The sequence below is a fragment of the Cibotium barometz genome, chromosome 1, assembly GCF_041138505.1.
Source record: "Cibotium barometz isolate CiBa-2024 chromosome 1, ASM4113850v1, whole genome shotgun sequence".
Lineage (NCBI taxonomy): Eukaryota > Viridiplantae > Streptophyta > Polypodiopsida > Cyatheales > Cibotiaceae > Cibotium > Cibotium barometz.
This window is the reverse complement of record NC_141046.1, coordinates 67,821,581-67,848,129: the sequence shown is the minus strand read 5'-3', so window position 1 is coordinate 67,848,129 and position 26,549 is coordinate 67,821,581. Positions and strand designations below refer to the sequence as shown.

The window sequence follows — 26,549 nt, the reverse complement described above, 5'->3', positions numbered from 1 at the left end:
CGACTCTCCCCACGTTCCCAGTGGATCGTCAGTTGGACGGGTCCAATTACGGCATCTGGAAGGTCATGATGGAGTCGGTTCTGGAGTCATATGACCTTGCTGATTTTATTATCATAGGGGTGCCACGGCCGGAAGCTGAGGAAGGGGAGTTATTATCGACGAGGAAGGACCGAGAGGCACAGGCACACATGTGGGATCGTGTCAACGCCAGGGTCCGGTCGTTTATTTTCCTCAATTGCACACCACAAGTGATCAACCATGTGAAGCACATGACATTGGCAAGAGGCATATGGGAGCACTTGGCTTCTTTGTATAACAGGGTGTCACCCATGAAACGGATATCCTTGGAAGTGCAGATGCGGGTTATGAACCCTGCAAAGTCTTCGACGATGCGGGAACACATCAACAAGCTGCAAGCCCTTCAGCAGGAAGTCCTTCAAGCTGGGAAAGAGATATCATCCGAAGATATGGCCATCACTTTACTTTCCCACTTGCCTGGTCAGTATTCTGCTTTCTATTCCTCGTTGATCACGAGTGGCAGGCTCAGCACCATTACTTGGGAGGAGCTTGTGCCAATGGTCTTGGACTAGGAGGAACGTTTCACGAACCCTTCTCACGGCGGAGGTTCGGAGGCCTTAACTGGCCAACGGTCGAAAGGCCGTAATACCAACAAGGGCAAAGGGAAGGCTTCACCGGAGAAGTCTTCTGAGAAGAAGCCTGATCCAGAACGAGAGAAGCTGAAGGCCGAAAGATCTTGTAATGATTGTGGCGAGAAAGGCCACTACTGGAGGAAGTGCCCTAAGCGGACAGGGAAGAGTGCTGATTCCTCAGCCTCAGCTGCGAAGACTCCGGCATTTGTGCACTTAGAGATGGTGGACTCCGATGCTTCATCATCTTTGAGCGAGGAGGCAGTTGGCTTCACCGCGAAGGATACCCGGGAATGGATTCTCGACAGTGGTGCTTCCAGGCACATGACTCCATCCCGTGACTTCTTTCTGGATCTGAAACGGCCGTCAGGTCGTATCTTTATTGGCGATAACTCCACTATTCCGATACATAGTGAGGGCCAGATGGAGATTATTCCCGACGGCAAGGGGGGCAAGCATGCTTCCCGTGTTCTTTGTCCCTGCTCTGGGTTTTCATCTTCTGTCAGTGCATGAGGTATGCAAGACTGGCTTTCGGGTGAAATTTGAGGAGCATTCAGTTGCTCTAAGGGACCGTGAGACAGGCAAAGTTGTTGGGGAAGGCGGTGTGGAGAGTGGCATCTACAAGCTCTCTGCACTCTCCTCATTGACAGGCTCTCAGGTCGGAGATTTGTGGCACTTTCGTTTTGGCCACTTAAATGTGGATGCTTTGCGGCGCGCCTTCCGGGACCAGATGGTGGTTGGCTTGCCAGATGTTGGTAATAGACAAGGACGTTGCAGTTCTTGCATGCGTGGTAAGCAGCACAGGGAATCCTTTCCGAAGCAGGCTTCCAGGCGGGCTTCGAAACCATTGGAGTTGATTTACACTGACTTGTGTGGACCACAGCAGATACCATCCTTGGGAGGATCTCTCTACTTCATGCTGCTTGTTGATATTTGTACCAGATTCACGTGGGTCTACTTTCTTTCCCAGAAGGACCAGGCTTTTGCTCGGTTCAAGGATTGGCACGTGATGGTGGAGAAAGAGTCTGGATTTCAGGTTAAATCTTCCTCGTCCACTTTGGGGTGAGGCTGTGGCAACGGCTGTCCATACCATTAACCGCTCTCCGACGACTTCTGTACCCCATATGACTCCATTTGAGGCATATTTTGGCAGGAAACCCGATGTCTCGCACTTCCGTGTCTTTGGGAGTGACGCGTATGTACATATTCCGAAGAAGCAGAGGGGGAAGCTTGACTGCAAGTCCCGCAAGCTGGTATTTGTGGGGTATAACTCTCTTTCCAAGGGATACAGGTTGTATGATCCAGAGAGGAACGAGATTGTTGTCAGCCTTAATGTGGTCTTTGACGAGCATGTTCCAGCATCCACTGTCGAGGAGCCGCCACTTCTTGGAGATCCAGAGGAGTCTGATGATGATTCCCAGTCTACTACTCCAGTTGATCCACCTCAGTCATCACAGGAGGTTGAGCCCGCAGCAGCTGGAGTTGAGCCCCCGCGACCACAGGAGGCTCCACGATCTGTTCGAGTACCTAGGTGGTTGTTAGACACCCTTCGGGAGTCAGGTGTCACGGAGCTACCCTCCGAGTGGACCACAGAGGACGGCCCTCGAAGATCACATCGAGTCCGAGATAAAAGCAACACGGCGGAGCTTCTTCAGGTGAACTATGCTTTGATGTCTCGTATCATGCGGGACAAAGAGCCCACTTCCGTAAAGGAAGCCCTTTCACAGGATACTTGGAGGAAAGCCATGCAGGTGGAACTTGATGCCATCGAGAAGAACAACACTTGGGAGTTGGTACCGAGGCCGTCGAAGCGGTCAGTCATTGGTGTCAAATGGGTCTTTAAGACCAAGTACGCGTCTGATGGGTCGGTGGACAAACACAAAGCCAGGCTTGTGGCTAAAGGTTTTGCTCAGCGGCGGCCAGGCATCGACTACGAGGATACCTTTGCACCGACAGCGCGGATGACCACGATTTGGACCGTTCTTGCCCTTGCGTCTTCTTAGAGGTGGCCCGTGTACCATATGGATGTAAAATCTACGTTCCTTAATGGTGACCTGCAGGAGGAGGTGTACGTTGAGCAGCCTTCAGGCTTTATTGTTCCAAGATCGGAAGGGATGGTTTACAGGTTACGTAAGGCCTTGTATGGTCTTAAGCAGGCTCCTAGGGCTTGGAATCAGAAGATTGATTCCTTCTTTATTCGGACTGGATTTCAGAGATCGGTTGCAGATCCGAACCTGTATCTCTTTCGGGAACGCGGCATGGTCACACTTATCATCCTTTATGTGGATGATCTCATTCTCACCGGCGGTCATGTGGAGCACATTGGAGTGACGAAGGCTGCCTTGTCAAAGGAGTTTGAGATGACCGACTTAGGCTTACTCCACTTCTTCTTGGGATTGGAGATCTGGCAGACCCAGAGGGGGTTTTTCTTGTGCAAACTTGGGTAGACAAGAGCAAGTAGACTACAGAAAATAAACAGCACAAGAAACACAGAGAGATAGGTGTGTAAACTCTTCTCTATACACAAGATCCCGGAAAAACTGAATGAGAAAGTGGTGGGGGCTGAGGGGCTATACATCTCATAGAGGGCAGTCGGCCAGCAGAAAGAGTGCCCACGACTGAAGAAAAAGTCCCACGACTACATAAATGCAGTCGGCCAGCATACAGATGCCCACGACTAATGAAATCCAGTCCGCCAGCAGCCCTGAAGCCCACGACTGATGAACATCCAGTCGGCCAGCACTGGGGTGCTCCTGGCATCATCTGGCAGCCCTCCCACCACTAGGAAAACTAGGAAAAAATAGGAAAAAAATGCGGGGAGTGTGGAAAAATGATAAAACACCTCATAAGGGCGGGCACACCCACAACAAGGGCCCTGGTGTATACAAATAGACAGGAAATGACTTCTAACACCCCCTCTCAGCTCCTAGCTGTGAAACCAACCCAAGGGAGCTGGAGTGCCGCCTGAGCGTAGCCTGAGGTAGAGACTTCGTGAAGAGGTCTGCCGCATTGTCCTCCGTCGAACAATAAAGTAGCAAGATGTCACCAGCCAAGATCTTCTCACGTACAAAGTGATACTGTATCTCTATATGCTTTGTCCGGGCATGGAAAACCGGGTTCCGAGCAATAGCTATACAACTCTGGTTATCGCACTGGATGACTGTGGGCTCCCTTTGTGGAAACCCAATCTCGCCTAGCAGCCTCCGCAGCCATACAACCTCACAAGCAGCACCACAAGCAGCCCGATACTCTGCCTCTGTCGAAGAAAGGGCAATAGTTGGCTGCCTCTTGCCGCTCCAAGAAACTGCTCCTGAGCCGAGGGTAAAACAGTATCCTGAAGTAGATCTCCTCGTGTCTGGATCTCCTCCCCAATCTGAGTCACTCCAACCTTGGAGCTTGACTCCATTCCCTCCTGTGTAAAAGAGTCCCAGATCCTTCGTACTCTGCAGATACCGCAAGATCCGCAATCCTGCGTCCCAATGAGACTTCAATGGCGTCTGCATAAAAGAGCTCAACAGCCCCACGGAGAAGCTCAAGTCCAATCTGGTGTTCAGCAACCAGATCAATGAACCAACCAACTTCCGGTACTGCAAGGCATCAACTGGCTCACAAGGATCTGTAACGGTTAACTTTGTGTTCGGGTCCATCGGCGAAGTAATAGGCTTGCAGTTCTCCATCCCAAAGGCCTCAAGCAACTCATGAACAGGCGCTATTGCAAATCTCCCATCGCTGGCATGAGCCTGGCCACCAGTCACCTGTAGGTATGATTGTGACTGGTACTGTTGCAATACGATGGTGAGAGATCTGAAGGTCTAGCCCTCCCCCATCCTCCTCGTAAGCCTTGACCAATCCAGCCTTGACCAATCCAGCTTCTGTGGCCCAAGTGACAGTGCCCCATGTGATGATCTGGGTCGATACCTTGTCCATAGCAAAGATGTTGAGAATCCATTGCCAAATTTGCTGAGCCTTTGGACAATCCCAAAGGCAATGTGTCTGAGTCTCCTGGGGGGTGGCCGCACTACGGACAAGCCGCTGGTCAACCACCAACTGCTAGCCAAGTACCGACCACCAAACTCCTATGTGCCATCAACCAAAGAAAGACTGTGATCTTTCTTCGCTGAAGGTTGTCCCACAGTCTCTTCCATAAATATGAAAGGAAACACTGTGAGAGGCCTTGAGACTGCTAATGTGCTACTTCTGGTGTGCCATCTATCTCAAGCATCTGGATCCTGTGGCCTAGCCACGTAGTATATGCAAAGAAGGGGGCATCCAGAGTCTCCTCCCGATACGTTGGATCATGCCAAGTCCACTCTCGCGGATCCCATTGAAGGGGCGTGAGAGGTCAGCACTCCCGTATCCATAGCCGCCATAATCTCTCCCTGGCCACCTTGGCCGATGCTGGATCAATATGCCATTCCCATGCCCAAAAGCCAATCACCCTCACCCTCTGCAAGGTGTAGCCACTAAAATCCTCCAAGGGTTGCTCAGATCTCTCTAGTGTGCCTTGGGATCCAATAGAGAAAGTGAGCGAACCATTGTCCTCATCTGTTCTGTGGACCGCCACGAGGATATCATGTCTGGTAAACACTCCTAGCCACACGTGGGGGTCGGGTCTGGGGGAGTAAGCCACTCCTAAGGGATAGCTGAGTCGATGTCGATGTCGAGCCTATCTCTACCCCAGATCCCTGTCAGGCCTCTCTCCTGCACCTGAGGGGGTGATTGCCTGTGGACGATCAATCTCCAAGAGACCTGGCTGGTCCCATGCTCAAGGCGCCCCAAGAAACATGTCGTCGGGCCCATAGCATGTGGCCACTGGGTAAACGGGTCAGGGGGTTCCAGACCAAAGGCTGTTGAAGCCGCTCCTCTGAGGCAATTGGAGCTATTTGTCTGAGGGCATGAAGTAAATTGGCTGCAAATCTATCCTCAAAAGCCAAGCTAAAACCACGGGCTCGCATCTTTGTGAAGATCCATCTAGTACTTTGTAGCCAAGGGCCTCCAAGACTCGGAGTGTGGGCTGAAATCCGGGCCAACAATAGGAAATCCTTCCAGGGCTCACCACCGGGAAGGAGGCCTCTAACAATCAGCTTGCCTAGCAAGGTGCAGCTCTGAATAGCTGGGTCGATGAGGCCTAGCCCCCTTTTGCGACGTGGCTGAATAATCACTCTCCATGCCACCTTGGCCCTGGCTGGCCTCCCATCACTTCCGGCCCGTAAGAAGTTCCGGATCAATCGTTGTACCTGGCCAACACATGCTCAAGAAAAGGTCCAGCACAAAGTGATGTATCACATGGTGGCAAGAAGTACCACCACCTTGCCTGCGAGGGAGAGCCTCCCAGAGCTCCAATATAGAAGCTTCTTCTGAGTACTCAAAAGAAGCGGGGTGACCTGCTACTTGGGAGAGAGATCAAACTGGAGTGCCCCTCGAGATCCACTGGAAATCCTCAACTAGTCGCCAAGTCGGGGCGAGTGTTGAGCCTACCCAAAAACCACACGACTTGTGCGATTTGATCTGTGCTCGTGATGCGCGGCAAAAAACCTCGATCGCCTCTCCAAATCTCTATAAATTCCCCACATCTCCTGCAAGGAAAGCTGCTATGTCATCTGCAAACTCTGAGTCCAGCAGCTTCTCCTGCGTGCGGATGGGAAGACGCAATCCCTGAAGCCCAGCCTCCTGGGCGGAGAGAAAACTACCCATGGCCTTGGCGACGAATAGGAAGAGGTAAGGATCCTTGGGGCCCCACCTGGGGACTCTGGCGGGAGAGCCCTCATCGAGGAGGCAGCAATGGTCATCTCTATCGGCTCGGAAAATTGGTGAATCAAGCGACGGACTGATCCCGCCGGCCGTCTCCGCTCTAGGTCAGGGGCTGTTGGGGGGCATCGAGAGTGCTCTGGAGAGGCGCCCCGGGGGGGGGGGGGGGGGGGGGGGGGGGGGGGGGGGGGGGGGGGGGTAAATGTAGGGCGGAGTGCACTGCAACGGGTTAAGTCGGTGTCGAGACTGGGGGAGGAGGAGGGGGAGGTGGGGGAGGCGGCGAGAGAGGGCAAAGGGACGGAGAGGCTAGGGAGGGGTGCTACTGTGAGGGATCCACTGGAGAGGAAATCTGAGGGGAGGGGCCATCGTGGCTTAGAGAGGCCGGCCGACCACTCAGAACACTGGGGGTCGGGGCGGGAACACGCGACGAGGGATCAGCCGTCCTACTGGTGGGGCCCACTCCGGGACTGGAGAGGGCGCGTCACCAACGAGAAAATGCTGAGAGAGATGCTCGTAACGGTTCTCTAACAAAACTGAATCCTCTTGAGCTCTGCTAGCCTGGAGTGCGCGGCGGTGGTGCTCGGCTCTAGTGCTTGTCTGTTGGCGGCCCTGGCCAACCCTCCGCCATTCGCGGGCAGCTGGGCTGTCTTTAGTCGGGGCCTGGTGCTCCGCTGCTTAGAGGGCCTGCCTCTCTCCTTGCCCCCTCGTGGGGATCAGCACGAGAAACGGGGGGAGGAACCACCAGAGGCGGTCTCCTGGATTGCTGTCGACGGCAAGCTCTAGCTAAATGACCCATCTGACTGCAAATGAAGCATTGACGTGAAAGGCCTGAATACTCCCGCGCTCTTGGATGGGGTCGCCCCAATAGATATGTAGTGAGCTACTGAATCGGGTGAGGCCACACAGATGCGAAGGGAGGGAATCCCGGCTGCCTGTGCGAGGGCAGAGGTAGCGGGGGGGGGGTGGGAGTCCATCACTCCTCGATGGCACCACCAACTACCGGGAGAAGAGGAAGGTATTCCTTCTGGAGGCCTGGGAAGCAAACTATCATTGGGAAGCCTAACACGCTAGCCCGAGGGTCAGACACAAGATTGAAGCCATGCTGTCACCACGCAAAGAAGGCCTGTGCCGTACGCAATGCAAGGGGGCTTAGCTGCATGACTTGGTATGATGCCGCTGGCGAATCGAACTCCACCTGGTAGTATCTGTGCCCCAATGGGTGAATGTCGGTGACTTTGCAGACTCACCAATGAGGCTTGCCTGTAAAAGATCCTTGAGTTGCCTGCCCGCGGGGCAGCTACCAACAATTTTGCAAACCAGAGTGGAGGCCTCTAAAGTAGCAATAGTCGTGGTGAAAACCTGAAAATCCGCTTCGGAGAAGGATATGCAAGCAACGGCGGCCTCGGTTGGGGATGACAGAGCGGCTGCCATGGAGTCCTCTTGAGGGTGAAGACCAGAAAATGCCGCGGCTTGCCAAGATTAGAGAATCCCGAAGAGTGAAAATAACCTGCGAGGAAGTGGAAACGAGGAATCGGGAAAAAAATGGGGGGGAGGGGGGGCGGAAGGTGGAGAAGAGGGAAGGTTGCAGCAGCAAAGGCTAGGGTGGGGGGCGGGGTAGGCGTTGGAGAAAAAAGAAAAAAGAAAATTTTTAAAAAAATAAAAGAAAATAAAGAAAGAAAAATAGGGAAAAAAAAACAAAAACGGCTCAGAAAAACGCTAAGGGAGGGGGGAGCGAAGATGGAAGGCAGGCAGGGGGGTTGGAGAGTGAAAAAGGCCCAGTGAAGCTGATAGAAGGGGCGCAGAAATGCGCAGTAAGGAGGGGGCGCAGAAGCGAGAAGGGGAGGGGAGTGCAGCGATGAAAGAGGGGGGTGAAGGAGCAGCGATGGAAGAGAGGGGAGGAGGCAGAGCGAAGGTAGAGGGGGGGGGGGGGGCGGGGGAGCTTAGGGAGCGCACGATCGTCTTGCACTCCGAATTCCTTAACTTCTGCTGCAACCTAATCTACCATGTGTATATTAACTGAATGAATGAATATGTACAATCAAACGATTTCCATCTTCAATAGGTCGAGGAGGACAAATTACTTTACCCAATGAAGCAGCCACCATAGGCAAGTGTTCACGGACATGCTCTAGGAAATGCTTCACTATGACCCACACCGAGCATTTATGCTTAATGACACTTTTGTAGTCTTTATTCGCCAACCACGGCAATACATGAACCAAGCCAATGCCAAACATGAGGGGCGATTTCTCCAACAAGGCTACTCTATGATTAGGCTCTTTAAAAAAAACCTCATAAAATCCTCTAGCAACCCAGTACACACCATCAACTACATTTCCTTGCAATTCTGATTTTATCCATTGTGCCACCTGATTCGCAAGAGGCATTTTGCCTAGGACTGCAGAACTTCTTCAGTGGTGAGACCACCGAAGCGAGAGGGATATCAAACCAAAAATCAGGATCCGGTAATCGCCAATCCTTTTTACTGTCCACAAAGTCATCAAGCAGCATGAACAAAACATTCCTTGGGAGATAACTCCTGGAGAGATTTGCGAAGTTCAGTACAGAGAACCTTGTTCGTGTGCTCATTCTTGTGAGGATGATGATAAACCTTGATATTTACATTATGTTCTGAAACCAACCGATCTGGTGAAGAGTCCATACAGAGAACCTTGTTTCTGTGCTCATCATTCTTTTCAGCATGATGATAAAACTTGATATTTACATTCTGGTCTGAAACCAACTGATCCGGAGAAGAGTCCATACTGAAGCACGCAGTGAAGAGTGTTTCTGTTGTTCACTGTACACACACACACACACACACACACAGGGTTGTACAGAGAAGAAAAGAGGCGAGGAGAAGGTGCCAAACAGAGAGGAAAAACAGAGCAAAGGAGAGAGCAGGTCGCAAGCAAGGGCTGCATCAGAACACGGAGAAGCTTGAGGTCGCATCAGAGGGGCTGCAGGTCAGGTCGAGCACCCACACGAGTGAGTACGCCTGTACACACGCGCGTGCGCAAAGGCATGTACAGCAGGCACACACAAGCTGAGAAGATGCTGGCGAAGACGGGCGCTGCAAAAGCGGCAGTAGGCAGAAGGCAGCTTTGCAGAGGCGTTCGTGAGCACTGACACCACACTTCACACACTTTTTTTTGAAGTAAAAAAACCCACTGCTCTATTATCAAAAAGCAATGTACATGAGATGGATGGCCTTCAAGGTGAAGTCATCCATATAGAGAATGCTAGAAACAGTGGAAAAAGACCTTGAACTGTCGGTCATCAATGTCCTGCAGATGCCAACAATCATAGAGAGACTGTTGGAGATTAGATCGGAAAAACCCATACTCATCAAGGGAGGGCTGATTGAACATGATAAGAGGTTTGAGCCTTCCACATGGTCCGTAATGCCCAGTATCGCATCCAATGAACAAAGCAATCATAACCATTCAGGCAAGGAGGAATAACTCCAAATATCCAGAAAAGTTTCCCTTTGAATGTTGTGATTGAGTATCTGCAGGAACTGTCTAGAAATTCTACAAAACCAAAGAAGATGTGGAACTGTTTCGGCATGTCTTCCACATCTACAACATCTATCACTGGAAATATTGCGTTTAGCAAGTATCATGGAAACAGGAAGCACACCCACATGGCATCTCCACAAATAGACGTTTCTTGAGAGGTAACTTACTTCGCCATATTGTTTGAAGTCTTAGTTTCCACCACTACAAGCTCTGAGTTATGCCCCAAAGCAAATCAGCATGAGTCTTGATCCAGGGTGCTGGAAGCAAACATTTATAGACCTGTTTGGCTGCAATGTCATGTAATGTATAATGACACTGATGACCAGTAAGTTGCCAATCTTGGACCACACTTCACACACACACACACACGCACGCACGCACGCACATGCACAATTTTTCAAGTCAACAAACACATAATGTATCATCACACATCCCCTTAAAGTGTGAAGATCTGCTTCTGAAGTAGTCATTGACTCGGTGTCTTGCAGGTCTGTGAATTTCAAGTTTGTACCAGAGGAATTGTTTGTTTCCAAGAGATTTGCTCTGACATTGCTGGCCATCCATTTGAGCTTGCTGTTCCTCTTTGCGCAGTTTAAATGGTGCAAGTATGCATTTTGTATGCCACATCCTTAACACTATGTTTTTTGTGATGTTTGTGTTTAACAAAGGCAGAAGAGCCAAGGGCTTTTTATCATGATACGTGAGCATCTACAAGCTGTATTGATAGGAAGTGATGCTTCCCTGCACATTTTTAGACTTTATCTTTTATTAATACTCACGTATGTGCATGCCAGGTGCACAGGAGTGCACATGTGTGTATATACCTGCGTAAAGTGCAAAATGTACCAAGTATGTACTCAAGTTTAGAACATGTTAAAAGACTGCAAAAAACAGAAACGCAACATGACAAGGAAAAAAAAAGGGAAAGAGTCTTCATGAGTTAGCAATCAACAAAAATAAAGTCACTTTGTTATGCATAGTGATTACTCGTGTGGATATGCACTCATACATGTCTGTTGTATGCATATATGAAATATGAAAAGGCTAGGTTGGTGCATGGGTGTACAGTATATGTGCTTACTTTGTAAGAGAACACGGTATGTGGTATAGCACCGAATATAAGAGGATCTTTCTACAGAAGATGGAACACACAAATTACATAACAGAATTGAAGAAGAATGATCTTGTCACTGCTGATCTCACAACAGATAGTAGCTTCCAGTACTGGGTAGCGGTCATAGATAGTAGCCACACTTTTAATCAGAAGGTGGAACAGCTAAGAAGTGGTCTGTGGGTCCATGCTACTGTGTCAAAAAAGAGGATCCAGGTTGGGATTAAGATGTAAATCCATGAAATTTTATGGTGAAGTAACCAAATAGTCTTACAATAATGTTTTGTGATCATGTTGTCTGTTTTTCGATGCTATTTTTCAGACATGAACACGGAATTGTTCCAGCCTTGAAATTGAGGTTCAAACTGCAGCAATTGGGCAGTTTATTGAGCTCTACTTCCAACAAAATCTTCCAAGAAGCTGATCACACTCGAGTGCTTTTGGAACCCCAACGTAATTGTATTTTCCTACATGTATAGATGAAGTAAGCGGAGAACATTGACCACCGTGTTTTTGACATGGGCTATTGCTAATTGTTATCTGTAAATCTTGTTTTAGATGTTATCACTGTGCTTTTCACGGGGAATTTCATTGGTATTCTATGTGCACGTTCTCTTCATTATCAATTCTACTGTTGGTAAGTATATAAGCCACGCTCTTGCAAGTTGGTTCTCATTTCAAGCCTAAAGTGTCTTACTAAGAAGCCCACTGGTTGAATTTCAGGTATTTTTACTCTTTGCCCTATCTTCTTTGGAGATCATCTCTTCCAATATACTTAAGGTGAGTCTCGTGAAGCTGATGTGAAATAGAGTCCCATTCTTTGTTGGCTTATATAGTAACTCATGTTAGCAGTCATCTCCTGTCTGTATAGTACACACCAGGGCCTCTGTTGTGGGTGCGCCCGCCCATTTTAGGTGTTCCCCCAGTTTTCCTCACTTTGCATAGTTTTTTCCCATTTTTTCTAGCTGTGGGAGGGCTGTTGGCTGTATCTTTTGCTAGCCGACTGATCTGATGCTACCCGACTTGAGCCTCAGTGCTGGCCGACTGATTTTTACCTGGCCGACTTGTCTTTTTGCTGGTCATGAGCATTCATGCTGCTGTCGGCTGTTTATAGGCTGGCCAACCAACAGCCTGGGGCCATATAAATTGGCCTTGGCCCCCCACACTTCCATTGTATCATTTCCGGGTTTTTCTAGTGTATATAGCGAGTTCATACAGCTTCTCTCTTCCTCTCATCTGCGTTTTTCTCTCGTTTTTCTCTCTACAGCAGTTGTCTTCATTTCCGCTATGCATTCTAACATGGTATCAGAGCCCCAGGTGGCTTGAAGCTTGGAGATAGTGGTACCTCGAAGGTTTGCTGATTTGTGGTGCTAATTGGAGATTGCTTGGGTTGTTCGGGACTTTGAGATCGGGTAGAAGGCGGCCATCACCATTGGACAGCCACCTTGCATACTATTTGCAGCCTCTTCTTCAATTTTTTCCCCACGCACCCTCCCTTCACAAGACCTTGTGAACCCTTGAGATGGCAGACTTGCTTGAGATGGCTGAGAAGCACGTGAAGATCCCTACTCTCCCCACATGGATCGACAGTTGGACGGGAACAACGACAGCATATGGAAGATAATGATGGAGTTTTTCTTGGAATCTTATGACCTGGCTGATTTCATTGTGGTTGGTGTTCCACGGCCGGAGTTGGAGGACGGGGAGTTGTTACTCTCTACTCGGAAAGAACGGGAGGCTCAAGCATAGTTGTGGGATCGTGTCAATGTCCGTGTGCGTTCCTTCATCTTCCTTAATTGCAAACCACAGGTGATTAATCATATAGAACATATGACGCTTGGCCACAGGGATTTGGCAGCATTTGGCTTCTTTGTATAACAGGGTATCACCCATGAAGCGGATCTCTTTGGAAGTGCAGATGCGGGTGATGAATACTGCAAAGTCTTTGACGATGCGGGAGCACATCAACAAGTTGCAGGCTCTTCAGCAGGAGATTCTTCAAGCTGGGAAGGAGATATCTTCAGAGGACATGGCCATCACATTGTTGTCTCATTTGTCCTCTTAGTACTCAGCATTTTACTCCTCTTTGATCACCAGTGGCAGGCTCAGCATCATCACATGGGAGGAGCTTGTGCCTATGGTCTTGGACTTGGAAGAGCGTTTTACGAATCCTCCACAGAGCGGAGGTTCTGAGGCCTTGACTGGCCAGCGGCGGTCGAAAGGCCGTAACAACAACAACAATAAGGGCAAAGGGAAGTCTTCATCGGAGAAGTCTTCTGAGAAGAAGTCCAATTCAGACCGTGAGAAACTGAAGGCCGAGCGGATCCGTAACTATTGTGGCGAGAAAGGCCACTATTGGAGAAAATGTCCTAAGCGGAATACCGGGAAGAGAGGCGATTCTTTAGCTTCAGCTGCAAAGACTCCCGCCTTTGTGCACTTGGAGATTTTGGACACAGATGCTTCATCTTCTTCGAGGGAGGAGGCAGTTGGCTTCATCGCCAGGGATACTCGGGAGTGGATTCTTGATAGTGGTGCTTCCAGGTACATGACTCCTTCCTGTGAGTTCTTACAGGATCTTAAAGAGTAGTCAGGTAGCATTTTCATTGGCGACAATTCCATTATACCAATTCATAGTGAGAGCAAGATGGAGATTATTCCTGATGGCAAAGGGGGAAAGCATTCCTCTTGTGTTCTTTACATTCTTGCACTTGGTTTTCATCTATTTTCAGTGCATGAGGTTTGCAAGATTGGCTTCCTTGTGGAGTTTGAGGAGCATTATGTTGCTTTGCGGGATAGAGAAACAGGCCAAGTTGTATGGGAAGGGGGAGTGGAGAACGGAATCTACAAACTCTCAGCACTCTTGACAAGCACTCAGATCAGTGACTTGTGGCACTTCTGTTTTGGCCACTTGAATGTGGATGCGTTGCGGCGGGCTTTTTGGGACCAGATGGTGGATGGCTTGCCAGATCCTGGCAGCAGGCAGGGACGTTGTAGTTCTTGCATTCGTGGTAAGCAGCACAGGGAATATTTCTCGAAGCAGGCTTTTAGGTGGGCTTCAAAAACTTTGGAGTTGGTGCACATTGACTTGTGTGGACCTATGCAAATCCCATCCTTGGGAGGTTCTTTGTACTTTATGCTGCTTGTTGATGATTGTAGCAGATTCACATGGGTTTATTTCCTTTTCGATAAGGACCAAGCTTTTGCTTGGTTTTCAAGGAGTGGCATGTTATGGTGGAGAAAGAGTCTGGATTGCAGATAAAGACTCTTCAGGCTAACAAAGAAGGAGAGTTCTCTTCTAATGTGTTTGTGCGGTTTTGTGTGAAACATGGCATCAAGCGGGAGCTGGCCAATACAGGTTTGCCTTCAGAGAACGGAGTGATTGAGCGAAAGAACCAGATTGTGGTGGAGATGGCGAGGATGATGTTGGAGCATCGTGATCTTCCTCGTTCACTTTGGGGAGAGGTTGTGGCTATGGCTGTCCATATCCTCAAGTGATCTCCAACGACTTCAGTACCAAAGATGACTCCATTTGAGGCTTATTTTGGCAGGAAACCAGATGTCTCCCATTTCCGTGTCTTTGGGAGTGATGCCTACGCTCACATTCCAAAGAAGCAGAGGGGAAAGCTTGACTCAAAGTCCCAGAAGCTTGTATTTGTGGGAGATAACTCTCTTTCCAAAGGATACAGGTTGTATGACCCGGAGGAGAATGAGGTTGTTGTCAGCAGAGATGTCGTCTTTGATGAGCATGTTCTAGCTTCCACTGTTGATGAGCCACCCACTTCTTGGAGAGCTAGATGAGTTTGATGATGATTCCCAGTCTATTGTTCCGTTGGATAGCCTCAGTCAGTTGTAGAGGTTGAGCCCACGGCTAGAGATGAGCCCCAACAGCAGCAGGAGGCTCCGCGTTCTGTTCGAGTACCCAGGTGGTTGTTAGACACCCTTCGAGAGTCAGGTGTTGCGGGGCTTCCCTTCGAGTGGACCACAGAGGACGGACCTCAAAGATCGCATAGAGTTCGCGACAAAAGCCATTCAGCGGAGCTCATACAGGTAAACTATCCTTTGATGTCTCGTATCATGCGGGACAAAGAGGCCACTTCCGTGAAGAAAGCTCTTTCTTAGGAGACTTGGAGGAAGGCCATGCAAGTAGAATTGGATGCCATAGAGAAGAATAAAACTTAGAAGTTAGTTCCGAGGCCATCAAAACGGTCAGTCATTGGTGTCAAGTGGGTATTTAAGACCAAGTATACGTCTGATGGGTCGGTGGACAAGCACAAAGCTAGACTTGTGGCCAAGGTTTATGCTCAGCGGCTAGGCATCGACTATGAGGATACCTTTGTACCGACAGCGAGGATGACCACGATTCGGACTGTTCTTGCCCTTGCCTCTTCTCAGCGGTGGTCCATATATCAGATGTATGTAAAATCCGCGTTCCTTAATGGTGACTTGCAGGAGGAGGTGTACGTTGAGCAGCTTCCAGGCTTAGAGGTTCCAGGATCGAAGGGGATGGTTTATAGGTTGCGGAAGGCCTTGGATGGTCTTAAGCAGGCTCCCAGGGCTTGGAATCAAAAGATTGATTCCTTTTTTCTACGGATTGGATTTCAGAGATGGGTTGCAGATCCTAACTTGTATCTCTTTCGGGAACGCGGTTTGGTCACGTTGATTATTCTTTATGTGAATGATCTCATTCTCACTGGCGGTCATGTGGAGCACATAGCATTGACGAAGGCTGTCTTATCAAAGGAGTCTGAGATAATTGACTTAAGCTTACTCCACTTCTTCTTAGATTTGGCAAACCTAGAGGGCGTTCTTTGTCTCTCAGCAGCAGTATATTCATGAGCTACTTGAGGCCTTTGGGATGGAGAACTGCAAGTCTATCACGTCACCGATGGACCCGAACACGAAGCTCATAGTGAATGATCCTTGTGAGCCGGTTGATGCCTCTCTGTATCGGAAGCTTGTTGGTTCATTGATTTGGTTGCTAAACACTAGATTGGACTTGAGCTTTCCCGTGGGGATGTTGAGCTCGTTCATGCAGACGCCTTTGAAGACTCATTGGGACGCATGATTGCGGATCTTGTGGTATCTGCAAGGTAGAAAGGATCTTGGACTCTTCTACGCCACTGGAGGGGAAACGAAGGACTGAGTCTAACTCCAAGGTTGGAGTGACTTAGATTGGGGAGGAGATCTAGACACGAGGAGATCTACATCAGGCTATGGATTTACCCTCGGCTGAGGAGCTGTTTCATGGAGCAACAAGAGGCAACCAACTATTGCCTTGTCATCTACAGAGGCAGAGTACCGAGTTGCTTGTGGTGCTGCTTGCGAGTTTGTGTGGTTGCGGAGGTTGCTTGGCGAGATTGGGTTTCCATAGGAGGAGCCCACGGTCATCTAGTGCGATAACCAGAGCTGCATTGCTATTGCTCGGAACCCAGTCTTCCATGCCTGGACCAAGCACATTGAGATACAATATCACTTTGTTCGTGAGAAGATTTTGGCTGGTGACATCTTGCTTGTTTATTGTTCGACGGAGGACAATGCGGCGGACCTCTTCACGAAGTCTCTACCTCAGGCTATGCTCCGGTAGTACTCCAACTCACTGGGGTTGGTTCCACATCCAGGAGCTGAGAGGGGTTGTTAGCAGTCATCTCCTGTTTGTTTAGTGTACACCAGGGCCACTGTTGTGGGTGTGCCTACCCATTTAGGTGTTCCACCATTTTTCCTCACTTTCCATAGTTTTTTCCCATTTTTCCCAGCTGTGGGAGGGCTGTCGGCTGTATCTTCTGCTAGCTGACTGATCTGATGCTACTCGACTTGAGCCTCAGTGCTGGCCGACTGATTTTTACCTGGCCGACTGGTATTTTTGCTGGTCGTGAGCAGCCTGGAGCCATATAAATTGGCTCTAGCCCCCCACACTTCCATTGTATCATTTCCAGGATTTTCCAATGCATATAGCCGCTAGCGAGTTCATACAGCTTCTGTCTCCCTCTCTCATCTGCATTTTGCTCTCTACAGCAGTTGTCTTCATTTCCTCTGTGCATTCTAACAACTCATTCACATGATGTCATATGGGCTTTTTTGTGTGTGCTCGCTTGTAATGGCATCTATAACACTAGCAATGAGAATGTGTATGCCTATCATAAAGATGGCCGATCAAGTATGCTTGAGTATTGTTTTGAGATGGGTTAGGTTTGCAAGTTCCTTGCCACGATGAAAGCAATGGACCTGCCAAAGGCAGTCGTCCGACAGCCATGTTCAAACTTCAGGCATCAATAATTGAATATGTAATCCAGCAGTGAACTGTACTCCAAGCTGTCACGGTGAAACATGGGTGATTTTCGAGAACACGCCAATCAATTCTGAGAAAGCTTTCGAAAATGGGTGAAGTCAAAGTCCATCAAATTTGGAGAGGTTACTTAAAAAACAGAAAACTAGCTTGGCATTTTGCTCTGTCAGAAGTTGCAGGTGTTTTGAGACATTGCATTTGCAGGACTAGTGGGCCATAGAAGGACAACCACATCTTAAGTTGGTTGGCGCTTCAGGGTGATGTATACCCATCCTTGGCTGTAGAAACCACAAAGTGATTCTCTTAGTCACGTCTCATCTTTCCTCCTCGTATCAGGGCTCACAAATTGGGCCTTGTGATCTCAATATAGTCTAGCGCATAGCCCCAATATGTCCGGATGCACGTGGAGTGATGCATGTGACCTGATACCACAAAAAGGAAGTGGAGGGAATAACCATGATTGAAATTTGAGATTAAGGGTGTTCTCACGTTTCAAGAATCTTAAGATCACAAGCTTGCTTTCATGGCAATAGGCAGTGCTTGGTTATGCAGCATTCTCAGGCATTAATGTTGAAAACATTAGGAGCTTTTGTGCAAACGTACTTGTTTTCTGAGTTTTCCAGCTCCTAAGAGAGAATTGTTGGCCTTCCATTATTGTGCAGGTTAATCATCTTTGGGGTCATCGAAGCATGTTGGAACATATATCCATCTAATAGCATCTCATCTTTCGTACTCTTGATATGCCATTTGACCCTTTTGTTGGGTCTTTGGTGGGGCCCTTGTGAACCCCCTTACAAAAACTCAAACCCACGGGGTGAGAAGCTGGACTAGCCATTCAAAATGGGGGGCTTTTCCATTATCCATTGTATGAGGTAAGCTATTTGGAATTTAGAAGCTATCAAGGAAAAATATGAAGTTTTGTGCAGTGATTCTTGTTTTCTTAGTTTTCCAACTTGTAAGAGAAATGTTGGCCTTCAATCGTGCACGTTGATCATCTCTGGGGTCATACGAGCATGTTGAAACATATTATCATCTTCTAGCATTTCATCTTTTGCACTCTCTGCTCGTCTTTTGATCTTTCAATGGGAAGTTGGCAAGTTCCCTGTGAAAACCCTTAAACAGCACAAGCCTACATGTTGAGAAGTGGCACTTGTAGTTTAAGCCAGATGCTTTTTTTATCATTAAATGGAGTAAACTTTTGATTTTTATCCACAATATTTAGGTGCTTTTTTTGACTGATGGAGAAGAGGAGGAACACGAAAGGCTAGCAGTGGAATGCGGGTTGCTTAACCTACCAAAAGTCAGCCATTTGAGTGTCCTTTTTGAAGACCACTTGTTGAGTATGGGGTTTGTGACTAAAACGCAGGCCTTAGCAAACCTTTAAGCTTCTAAGAATGTCTCCCAAGTAAATGTATCAATTGGGGCCTCAAAATGAAAGGTGGTAGTATAAAGGAAGTATTGGAAAGGTGGTAGTATATAAGCTAGGTTGGAAGTATCAAGGATATACTGTAAAGGTGGCAGGTGTGTGTGTGTGTGTGTGTTGACCTAGTATATCATATTCACATTTAAGAAAATGATCTTGGTTTTGCTCTTGGATGAGCATTAGTTAGTTAGTATTCCTTTCTTCTAGCTACAAGGATTCACGGTGTGGAATTAAAAAAAGGGAAAACATTTCGTTTGAGGGTCTTCAAAGCTTTTCCAGAAACCAATGTGTGTGTGTGAGAAACTTTTATGAACGTCTTCAAAAGACCATTAGGGTCTATGAGACAAAAAAGTGTTACAAAGTATCCAAGTGTTACATTGATCCTAGTAAAACAGAAAAGTAAAACACTGGGAAAAGGCTACTAGCTACGAATACAAATAGCATCCTCAGGAATACATCATCAGGCAGGATGGCCCAAGGTCCAAGGAACATCAAGCTAGGGTCATCATTCTCAAGAATTGTGTGAAGGGCATCAATGTCCACATGTCTTGAGAGAGAGAGAGAGAGAGAGAGAGAGAGAGAGTTTCACATGCACCGCCTACAAGAAGGCATGAATGAAAACACTTGGGGATTTTTCAAATACATAAGGGTATATCTTCTTGTGGGCATCTAGAGCTTCAAATTCGAATTTCCATGTGCTGGTATCAAAAGCATTTGATTCCTTCTTGTAAAAGAACGTAAAGGTCCTTGGCACCTCACTCTTGAGAAAATCTTCATATCACTTGCATGAAGGTTCTAAAGAATAGGTATGTATACATGGTTTTTTAGGAATTACATATTGAGAAAATCTTCATATCACTTGCGTGAAGGTTCTAAAGAATAGGTATGTATACACGGTTTTTTAGGAATTACATATCATTACTTGTAAGTATAGATTTTTTTAAATAGAAATTTTACTACTACTGTAAGTCAAAAACATAAATAAGACACCTTCGTAAATGTAAAATTGTAAATGGACCTAATTTAAGAATTCTCTCTTGTGAGCTCAAATGATATCATGCATTTTTTTTTTCAATGATCCCCCGGTATTCTAATTGATTCTGAAGGCCTGTCCATTGTCCCTATGTTTTTATATTGATGTGTTTTTTATAGCTACCTTATAATGTACAAGTTATTAGACTCCTTGATTGTTGATACAGAGTTTATCTATAATTTTGAGTAAGTGCCAAGTGATTCATGCGAATCCTTTCTTTGGTTGAATTGGACATTGTGTTCTTGTTATAACTAGTTTTAATGATTTCTTTAATTGTTGTCCAAGGCTTTGTTTTTGTACCTTTTGTTTTATCTGCATACTTGGTTATACGATATACCCATACAATTTGTTCATGGTTAAAATTTGTTACTAATTTGAATATTCCATTTGCACAGTTCACCACACAGTGTAGTATATCTATGTTACCAACATAGAGCTCAACTAGCATTCCTACTTTCAATTGTAATGTTCATGCCATCCACTTGTTTTCTTTTTGTGGCTGTAAGTTTTTTAGACAAGTTTTGTTTTTTTATTTCTATTGCCTTCAATTTGAAATATTTCCTAGATGTCAATTTATTTCTTTTGATTATGTTTGTCTTTGTCTTGATTGCAATAATGGAAATATGGCATGCCTAACATGTAAGAAGATGTGTAATTGTAGTTTATTTTATGTTTATTCTTGTGAGTTCTCCAAGCCTGAACCTTGATGAATTTGATATTATCTATCTCATTGGCTATGTAAGCTTAAAACATTTTCTCCATTATGGAATTGAATGCATTTGTTTATCATATAGAAAATCCATTTGCCAAGTTTAGATATAGCTTGGTAAAAATATCCATAGTAGGTGATGACATCAAGCCCTCCAAAGTGATTGTGTAATCAGTGAAGTCAAAGATTCTTTATTCCACTAAAGGTATTCCATCAACAATGACTATTCTAAGTTGTCTTTATATATGCTTAATAATAATGCATAGAAATATTTTGCATTTAACAAAGAAAGGCTAGTTCTTTTCTAAAGGTAGGTGTAAAGCCAAATGGGGTGACACTCCTCTTATTTTATATGCCACTTTTCTTGTGACAGCCATGAGAAATGGAGACATTAGGGTCAAAGTTAACATTTTGAGCAACCCAAAACAATGTGTGTGTTTAGCATGTTCTTGCTCCTCCCCTTTTGCATAGGTAAATCATCTTTGTAGTTCTAATACGTTTTCTCAACATATCGTCCATGAATATTAACACAAGTATTATAGAAAGAAATCCACTTTTGAGGCTTTTAGAGACTTTTGTTCATTTCTCTTTGAGTATGTTGTTTCAAAGAAATTTCTACTAGAAATGCTCTCAACACAAGATGTTAGTTGAAATAAAGTCAAAAACATATAATATTTGGAAGGTTATCATTTAGGGATTTTTGTTTTAAAAAGTTTTAATTTTTAAAATGTACTTTGAAAATGTTATGAAAATTTTCAAGCGCACTACACATGCAATACAAAAAGTATAATATATTTAAGCAATTGACAAGTACCTTCCATCAAATGAAGACACTTTTTTATATACATGTGCTAAAAGATAAGGCTATTATAGCATTTTTATGTTATTTTTAGTAATTTTAAAAATTACAAATTTACTAGGTACATGTTTTTTCCTCAAAGCATCTACCGTAGGTATATCCATGCTAACCAAGCATTCTCAAGTAGTTCCATGGAGGTTCAAGTTGATTTGCCTTTTTATTTCTTCAAAATTCTTGAAGTTGTTTTTATGATTGAAGCTACTTTCGTGGCTCAGGTACAAGGTACAAGACTAGTATTAAGCAAAAATAAAAAAATTGTTTAATGTGTTAAGCAGTGTGAAATGATTTTTTGGTGTAAAGATAATTTTCTTGAAATTTGATTATAAGGTACTGATAAAGTTGCTTGAGATTTTGCTTAAGAATGCAGCTATATTTGCAAATCAAATTCTAGATATTCATTTAATCCATGATTATCTTTGGTGGTGAATCAATAGAATTTAGGTTAAATTCATGCAACATAGGCAAGGCAATATGTAAATTATATTCTAAGACAGTGTTAATTAAACGCCTTTTGCTTATTATATTGTTCTTATTTAAGTCATTATGTATCCTTGTTTTTACAAAGCAGCTAAGACCTTGAGTGTGGTCACATCTTTCTTTTGCATATTTCTTTAAATACAATAGGTGAAGACACAAGTTTTGTAAGTCACATTTCCTTGTTCTTTGAGGTGAATCTTGTCATGCTACCCATTATAGTGACTACTACATCATGTCAAATGGCACCTTGTAGCTTACATACTTCATCTGAAATGCGTTGCTCATGCAAGTGTACTAGTATTTGTACCCGTTTTATTGCACGAGCTTTAGACCCTTGTGCTAAGTACCAGCATAGTCCACATTGACACTATTAACTTTGAAAAAAGTCAAGGTATTGCATAATTACAATTAGTTAATTGCAAAGTTCATACTTTAATTATATTGTACTTGGCTCAAGGAAAAATAAGAAGTTAATGGCTAGGTAGTACCATCTATCTCTAGACACCATGTCCTCCAGAAGATCTTTGGATTCATTGGTGATCATAGAGCTATCATAAGAAGGTAAGAGTGTTGGATCTAGTTTCCTTTCTATACCCAAGGTTTTATATCACATATGCTGTTAGAGAATGCACATAAAATGCCCCAACACACATAGAAACAAACAGGAACGCATAAATTTGAGCTGATAAAAAGCCAATTATGCTTACAAAGAATATATTATTGCTTGATGTTTTATTCATATGTCCTTACATACCATTCTTTACTTTGCCACATATTGTAAGTGTAGTTGATGGCTGCATCCTATAAATCAAGGCATATGAATAGCATGCTAATTAATTTTTGTGTGGTAATTATCGATGTTGATTGGTGGGCCTTGGGCTACTTAAGTCTTAGACATGGATAACTAAAAATTGGCGACTTGCTTCTAGGGTTTAAGCATTGAAGGTCCTTTAGTGTAATTGAGGAAATTGTATGTAATTTTGCCAACCTTGAATTTAAATCTTCAAATCTTTAAAAAATTTAAGCCATAAATCCAGTGCTTTTTTCAATAAAAACAGGTTGAGCTTGAAGGTCATCCTTTTTCTCACTAGTTAGGAGAAAAATTTATTTTTGACACTGGTTAGAGCTTGCATTAAAAAATAAATATGTCCCTACTTAGGCTAATAAAAGAATGGTTATGTTGTTGTCTTCGCCATCATGTATTCAAGCATATTGTAAGAAAAAAACCATCCTTTGGTGTATTTTTCAAGGCATAAATAGGGACCAATCAATTTATTAGAGGGTGTAAAGAGTATTTTTGTTAGAATTTTTGAAAATAAGGATAGACAAAAATATGACCTTGTGAAAAAGTTCTCAAAATATATACAAACATAATTTAAAGATTAAGGGTAATCAATATCCTTAATAATTTTTTATTATTTAACTTATATATTGTTTGATGTATTAATTAAAATTATTTTTACTATTTAGAATCTAGATATATTCTAAGTTCCAACTAGTAAAAACTATTTATAAACTATATAAAATTAGTAATGCCCAATGACTCCCCTAGCCATCTCTAGACCCCCATCCCCCTCTCCAAACTTGTGCACCTCGACTACTACTAGCTTTCTATCTCTATTGAAGAGAAAGGCAAAGAATTCACATGCGAAACATCAGAGACAGTGCAAAGGCTCATCTCATGAGACTACCACCTTCAATCCTCGTTTTGCTTTTAGGTTATATGTACACACCATCCTCCATGTATGTTTCTTTACCTTTCTAAATTTTAGGATAAGTAAGCCTAAATTTTTACATAGGTTTTGCTTTCCTCCACATGTGAAACTAGGTTGTACATAGTACCAATACCAAGTTCTCATGATCCCTCTCTTATACAATTTGACGAGTTTCTAAATCTCTCTCAATAGCCCTATGTTTTTTTCCCTCAAAGGTGTAGCATGTTCTTGTTTTGACAACGCCCACAAAGATATGGTTATAGCAGAAGACCTTAGTGTAGGACACTCTTTGAGTTCTTTACTCCATATGAGTTGATAGAGAGAATATGACTCTCTTGCCCTCATCACGTGCAAGCTCTTATGTAAGTGTGTTTGCAAGGACTGGAATTCCATCCTCTCTATGAACCCTCTCCATCATCACGTGCAAGCTCTTATGTAAGTGTGTTTGCAAGGACTGGAATTCCATCCTCTCTATGAACCCTGAAGGCTTCATGAGTTCTATATAGAGAAGGCTTATCTTGCTGAGGAGATCTTTACAAGGTTAGGGTTATGGTGTCCATCATAACCTAGGGCCATGCCTCTCTCAAGTGTGTCTGCAACGACTGTAATTCCATCCTCTCTATGAACCCTGAAGGCTTCATGAGTTCTATATAGAGAGGGCTTGTCTTGTTAAGGAGATCTTTACAAGGTTAGGGGTATGGTGTCCATCATAACCTAGGGGGCCGTGCCATATGCATCCAAGTGGAAGTTGTGACCTCTCTCAAGGGGGTATTCATTTGCTTGTTCACACAAATATATATATATATATATATATATATATAACATAGCTTTAGGTTACTTCTCATGAAATGGGACCTACACTAGTGGTAGGTCGTGCCAGCCTTTTAATCTAAAGGGGTGGATTCTAATCTTGTCAAGCATAGATTTATGCCTTATATTTGAACTCATACAGTATCATTATTATGAACTAGTGGTAGCTCGTGCCAGCCTTTTAATCTAAAGGGGTGGATTCTAATCTTGTCAAGCATAGATTTATGCCTTATATTTGAACTCATACAGTATCGTTATGAGGAGATCTTTACAAGGTTAGGGTTATGGTGTCCATCATAACCTAGGGCCATGCCTCTCTCAAGTGTGTCTGCAAGGACTGGAATTCCATCCTCTCTATGAACCCTGAAGGCTTCATGAGTTCTATATAGAGAGGGCTTGTCTTGTTAAGGAGATCTTTACAAGGTTAGGGGTATGGTGTCCATCATAACCTAGGGAGCCGTGCCATATGCATCCAAGTGGAAGTTGTGACCAAGAACCCGGTGTTTCTCTCCCTCTCCCTCCCTATGCACCATCTCTCCTCTCCTCTTCTCTCTATCTCTCCCTCTTTTGCATAATCTCTCCATCCCCCTCTCCCTCTCCCTCTCCCTCCCTAAGCATAATCTCTCCTCTGCTCTTCCCTTTGTGTATAATCTCTCCTTCCCTTTATCTCTCTCTCCCTCTCACTCTTTCTCCCTCTATCTCTCTTACACCCTCCCTCTCAATCTCTCTCCCACCCTCCCTCTCAATCTCTATCTCTCCCAACCTTGTCCCTTCCTCTCTCCCTCTCAATCTACTCCTCCCTCTCCCACCCTCTTCCCTCTCTCCTTCTCCCAACCTTGTTCTTTCTTTCTCCCTCTCTCTCTCCCCTTATCCCACCCTCTTCCGTCTCTCCTTCCTTGCCCTCTCCCTCACTCTTCCTATGCATAAACTCTCTTTCTCTCTCCCTCACCATCAAGAGAGAGAGGAGCATAGAGAGTGGGAGAGAGAGGGAAAGAGAGTAATGACATAATTATTTTAGAGAGAGAGGGAAAGAGAGTAATGCCATAATTATTTGACAGGGAGAGGGAGAGGGAGAGGGAGTGAGAGAGAGAACAACATGACAACATTACATCCTCAGGAGGATCGAGGTTACTACTTTCAATTGGAAATAAAACCAAGTTCATTCACATATTAACTCTTCTATTATAACTATTATTCTCACTACCATCTTTACTTCTATGGGCGTCGCTTATCCTCCGGGGTGAAGGCACAAAAAAGTAAGCAAATGCACTAGAGAAATATCATCATCAGTACCAGGAGAAGTGGTAAGGATGTGAGAGCTTTCCATGCATGTGCACCATCTACGGTCTTTTGCTTGACCTCCGCATTGGTGGCCTCCCAAGAGATATGTGTAGCAACAACTGCAATGCTAATATTTGATGAGGCCATTACAAATAATATGAACGAGGGTTGTGGGTGATGTGCTCTACTAAGAAGACTAAGCTAAATGGTGGTTAACAAAGCTATATGGAGGTTGTCTATATATTTATAGTAGTGGGAGAGGTATACTCTACTTTTGCACTACAAGAAATGTATCTTTCTTCTTTTTTAATGTCAATAATAAAGGCATCTTCTCTCAAAATCCTACACCCCAATAATGAAGGTATCTTTTCTTACTTTTTTGGGGAAGAGCGAGTATGTCATGAAAAAAAAATGCTCAACTCTTGGCTACCATCCGATATGCCACCTACGTACTTTGTTGACTGATGGTGGGCTACATCATTTGCTTCTTGGCGTAGTCCCTTTTGAAACACAAATCCACCAGCTTCCAATGCTCGAATCTCATCCACAGTAAGGTTTGTACCACCTCGTCCAATTGGCCATACAACTGGGGGTCTAGTAGGTGATTGACAGAGGGTATTACATACTCTCCAAGTATGATCCACGTGGCTATTGCAAAACCACATGAACTGATGCCTTTGTCCCCTTCACCACTCTATCATACCATAGAAAGATGGAGCCGAAACACCTTCCCCACAGTTCTTGATGCTCTTCTTACACTTGCCATCTTGGCCCCCTAACCATCCTTGGGCAAGTGACCTTGCTATGCAGAGGTGTTTGATGTATAGCCTACATTGAGTCATGTATGTCATTCTCCAAAATTTCCTACACCTCTGATTTAGTTGCTAATCCCTCTTCATTGTGACCACCTTCTATAGAGCTGAAGGAATAAT

General features: G+C 45.1%; 1 protein-coding gene across 1 annotated transcript in view; it reads left to right on the top strand.

The window, feature by feature from the left end:
* Window positions 1-18,723, top strand: part of ALG3 (asparagine-linked glycosylation 3) — a 77,247-nt gene extending 58,524 nt beyond the window's left edge. The window contains exons 9-14 of the mRNA XM_086805693.1: window positions 10,405-10,521; window positions 11,350-11,480; window positions 11,586-11,664; window positions 11,751-11,807; window positions 17,973-18,182; window positions 18,533-18,723. Of these exons, the coding sequence (XP_086661819.1) occupies window positions 10,405-10,521; window positions 11,350-11,480; window positions 11,586-11,664; window positions 11,751-11,807; window positions 17,973-18,141 (553 nt within the window). The 3' untranslated portion in view covers window positions 18,142-18,182; window positions 18,533-18,723. The remainder of the gene's footprint in view (window positions 1-10,404; window positions 10,522-11,349; window positions 11,481-11,585; window positions 11,665-11,750; window positions 11,808-17,972; window positions 18,183-18,532) is intronic.
* Window positions 18,724-26,549: the final 7,826 nt, after the last annotated feature.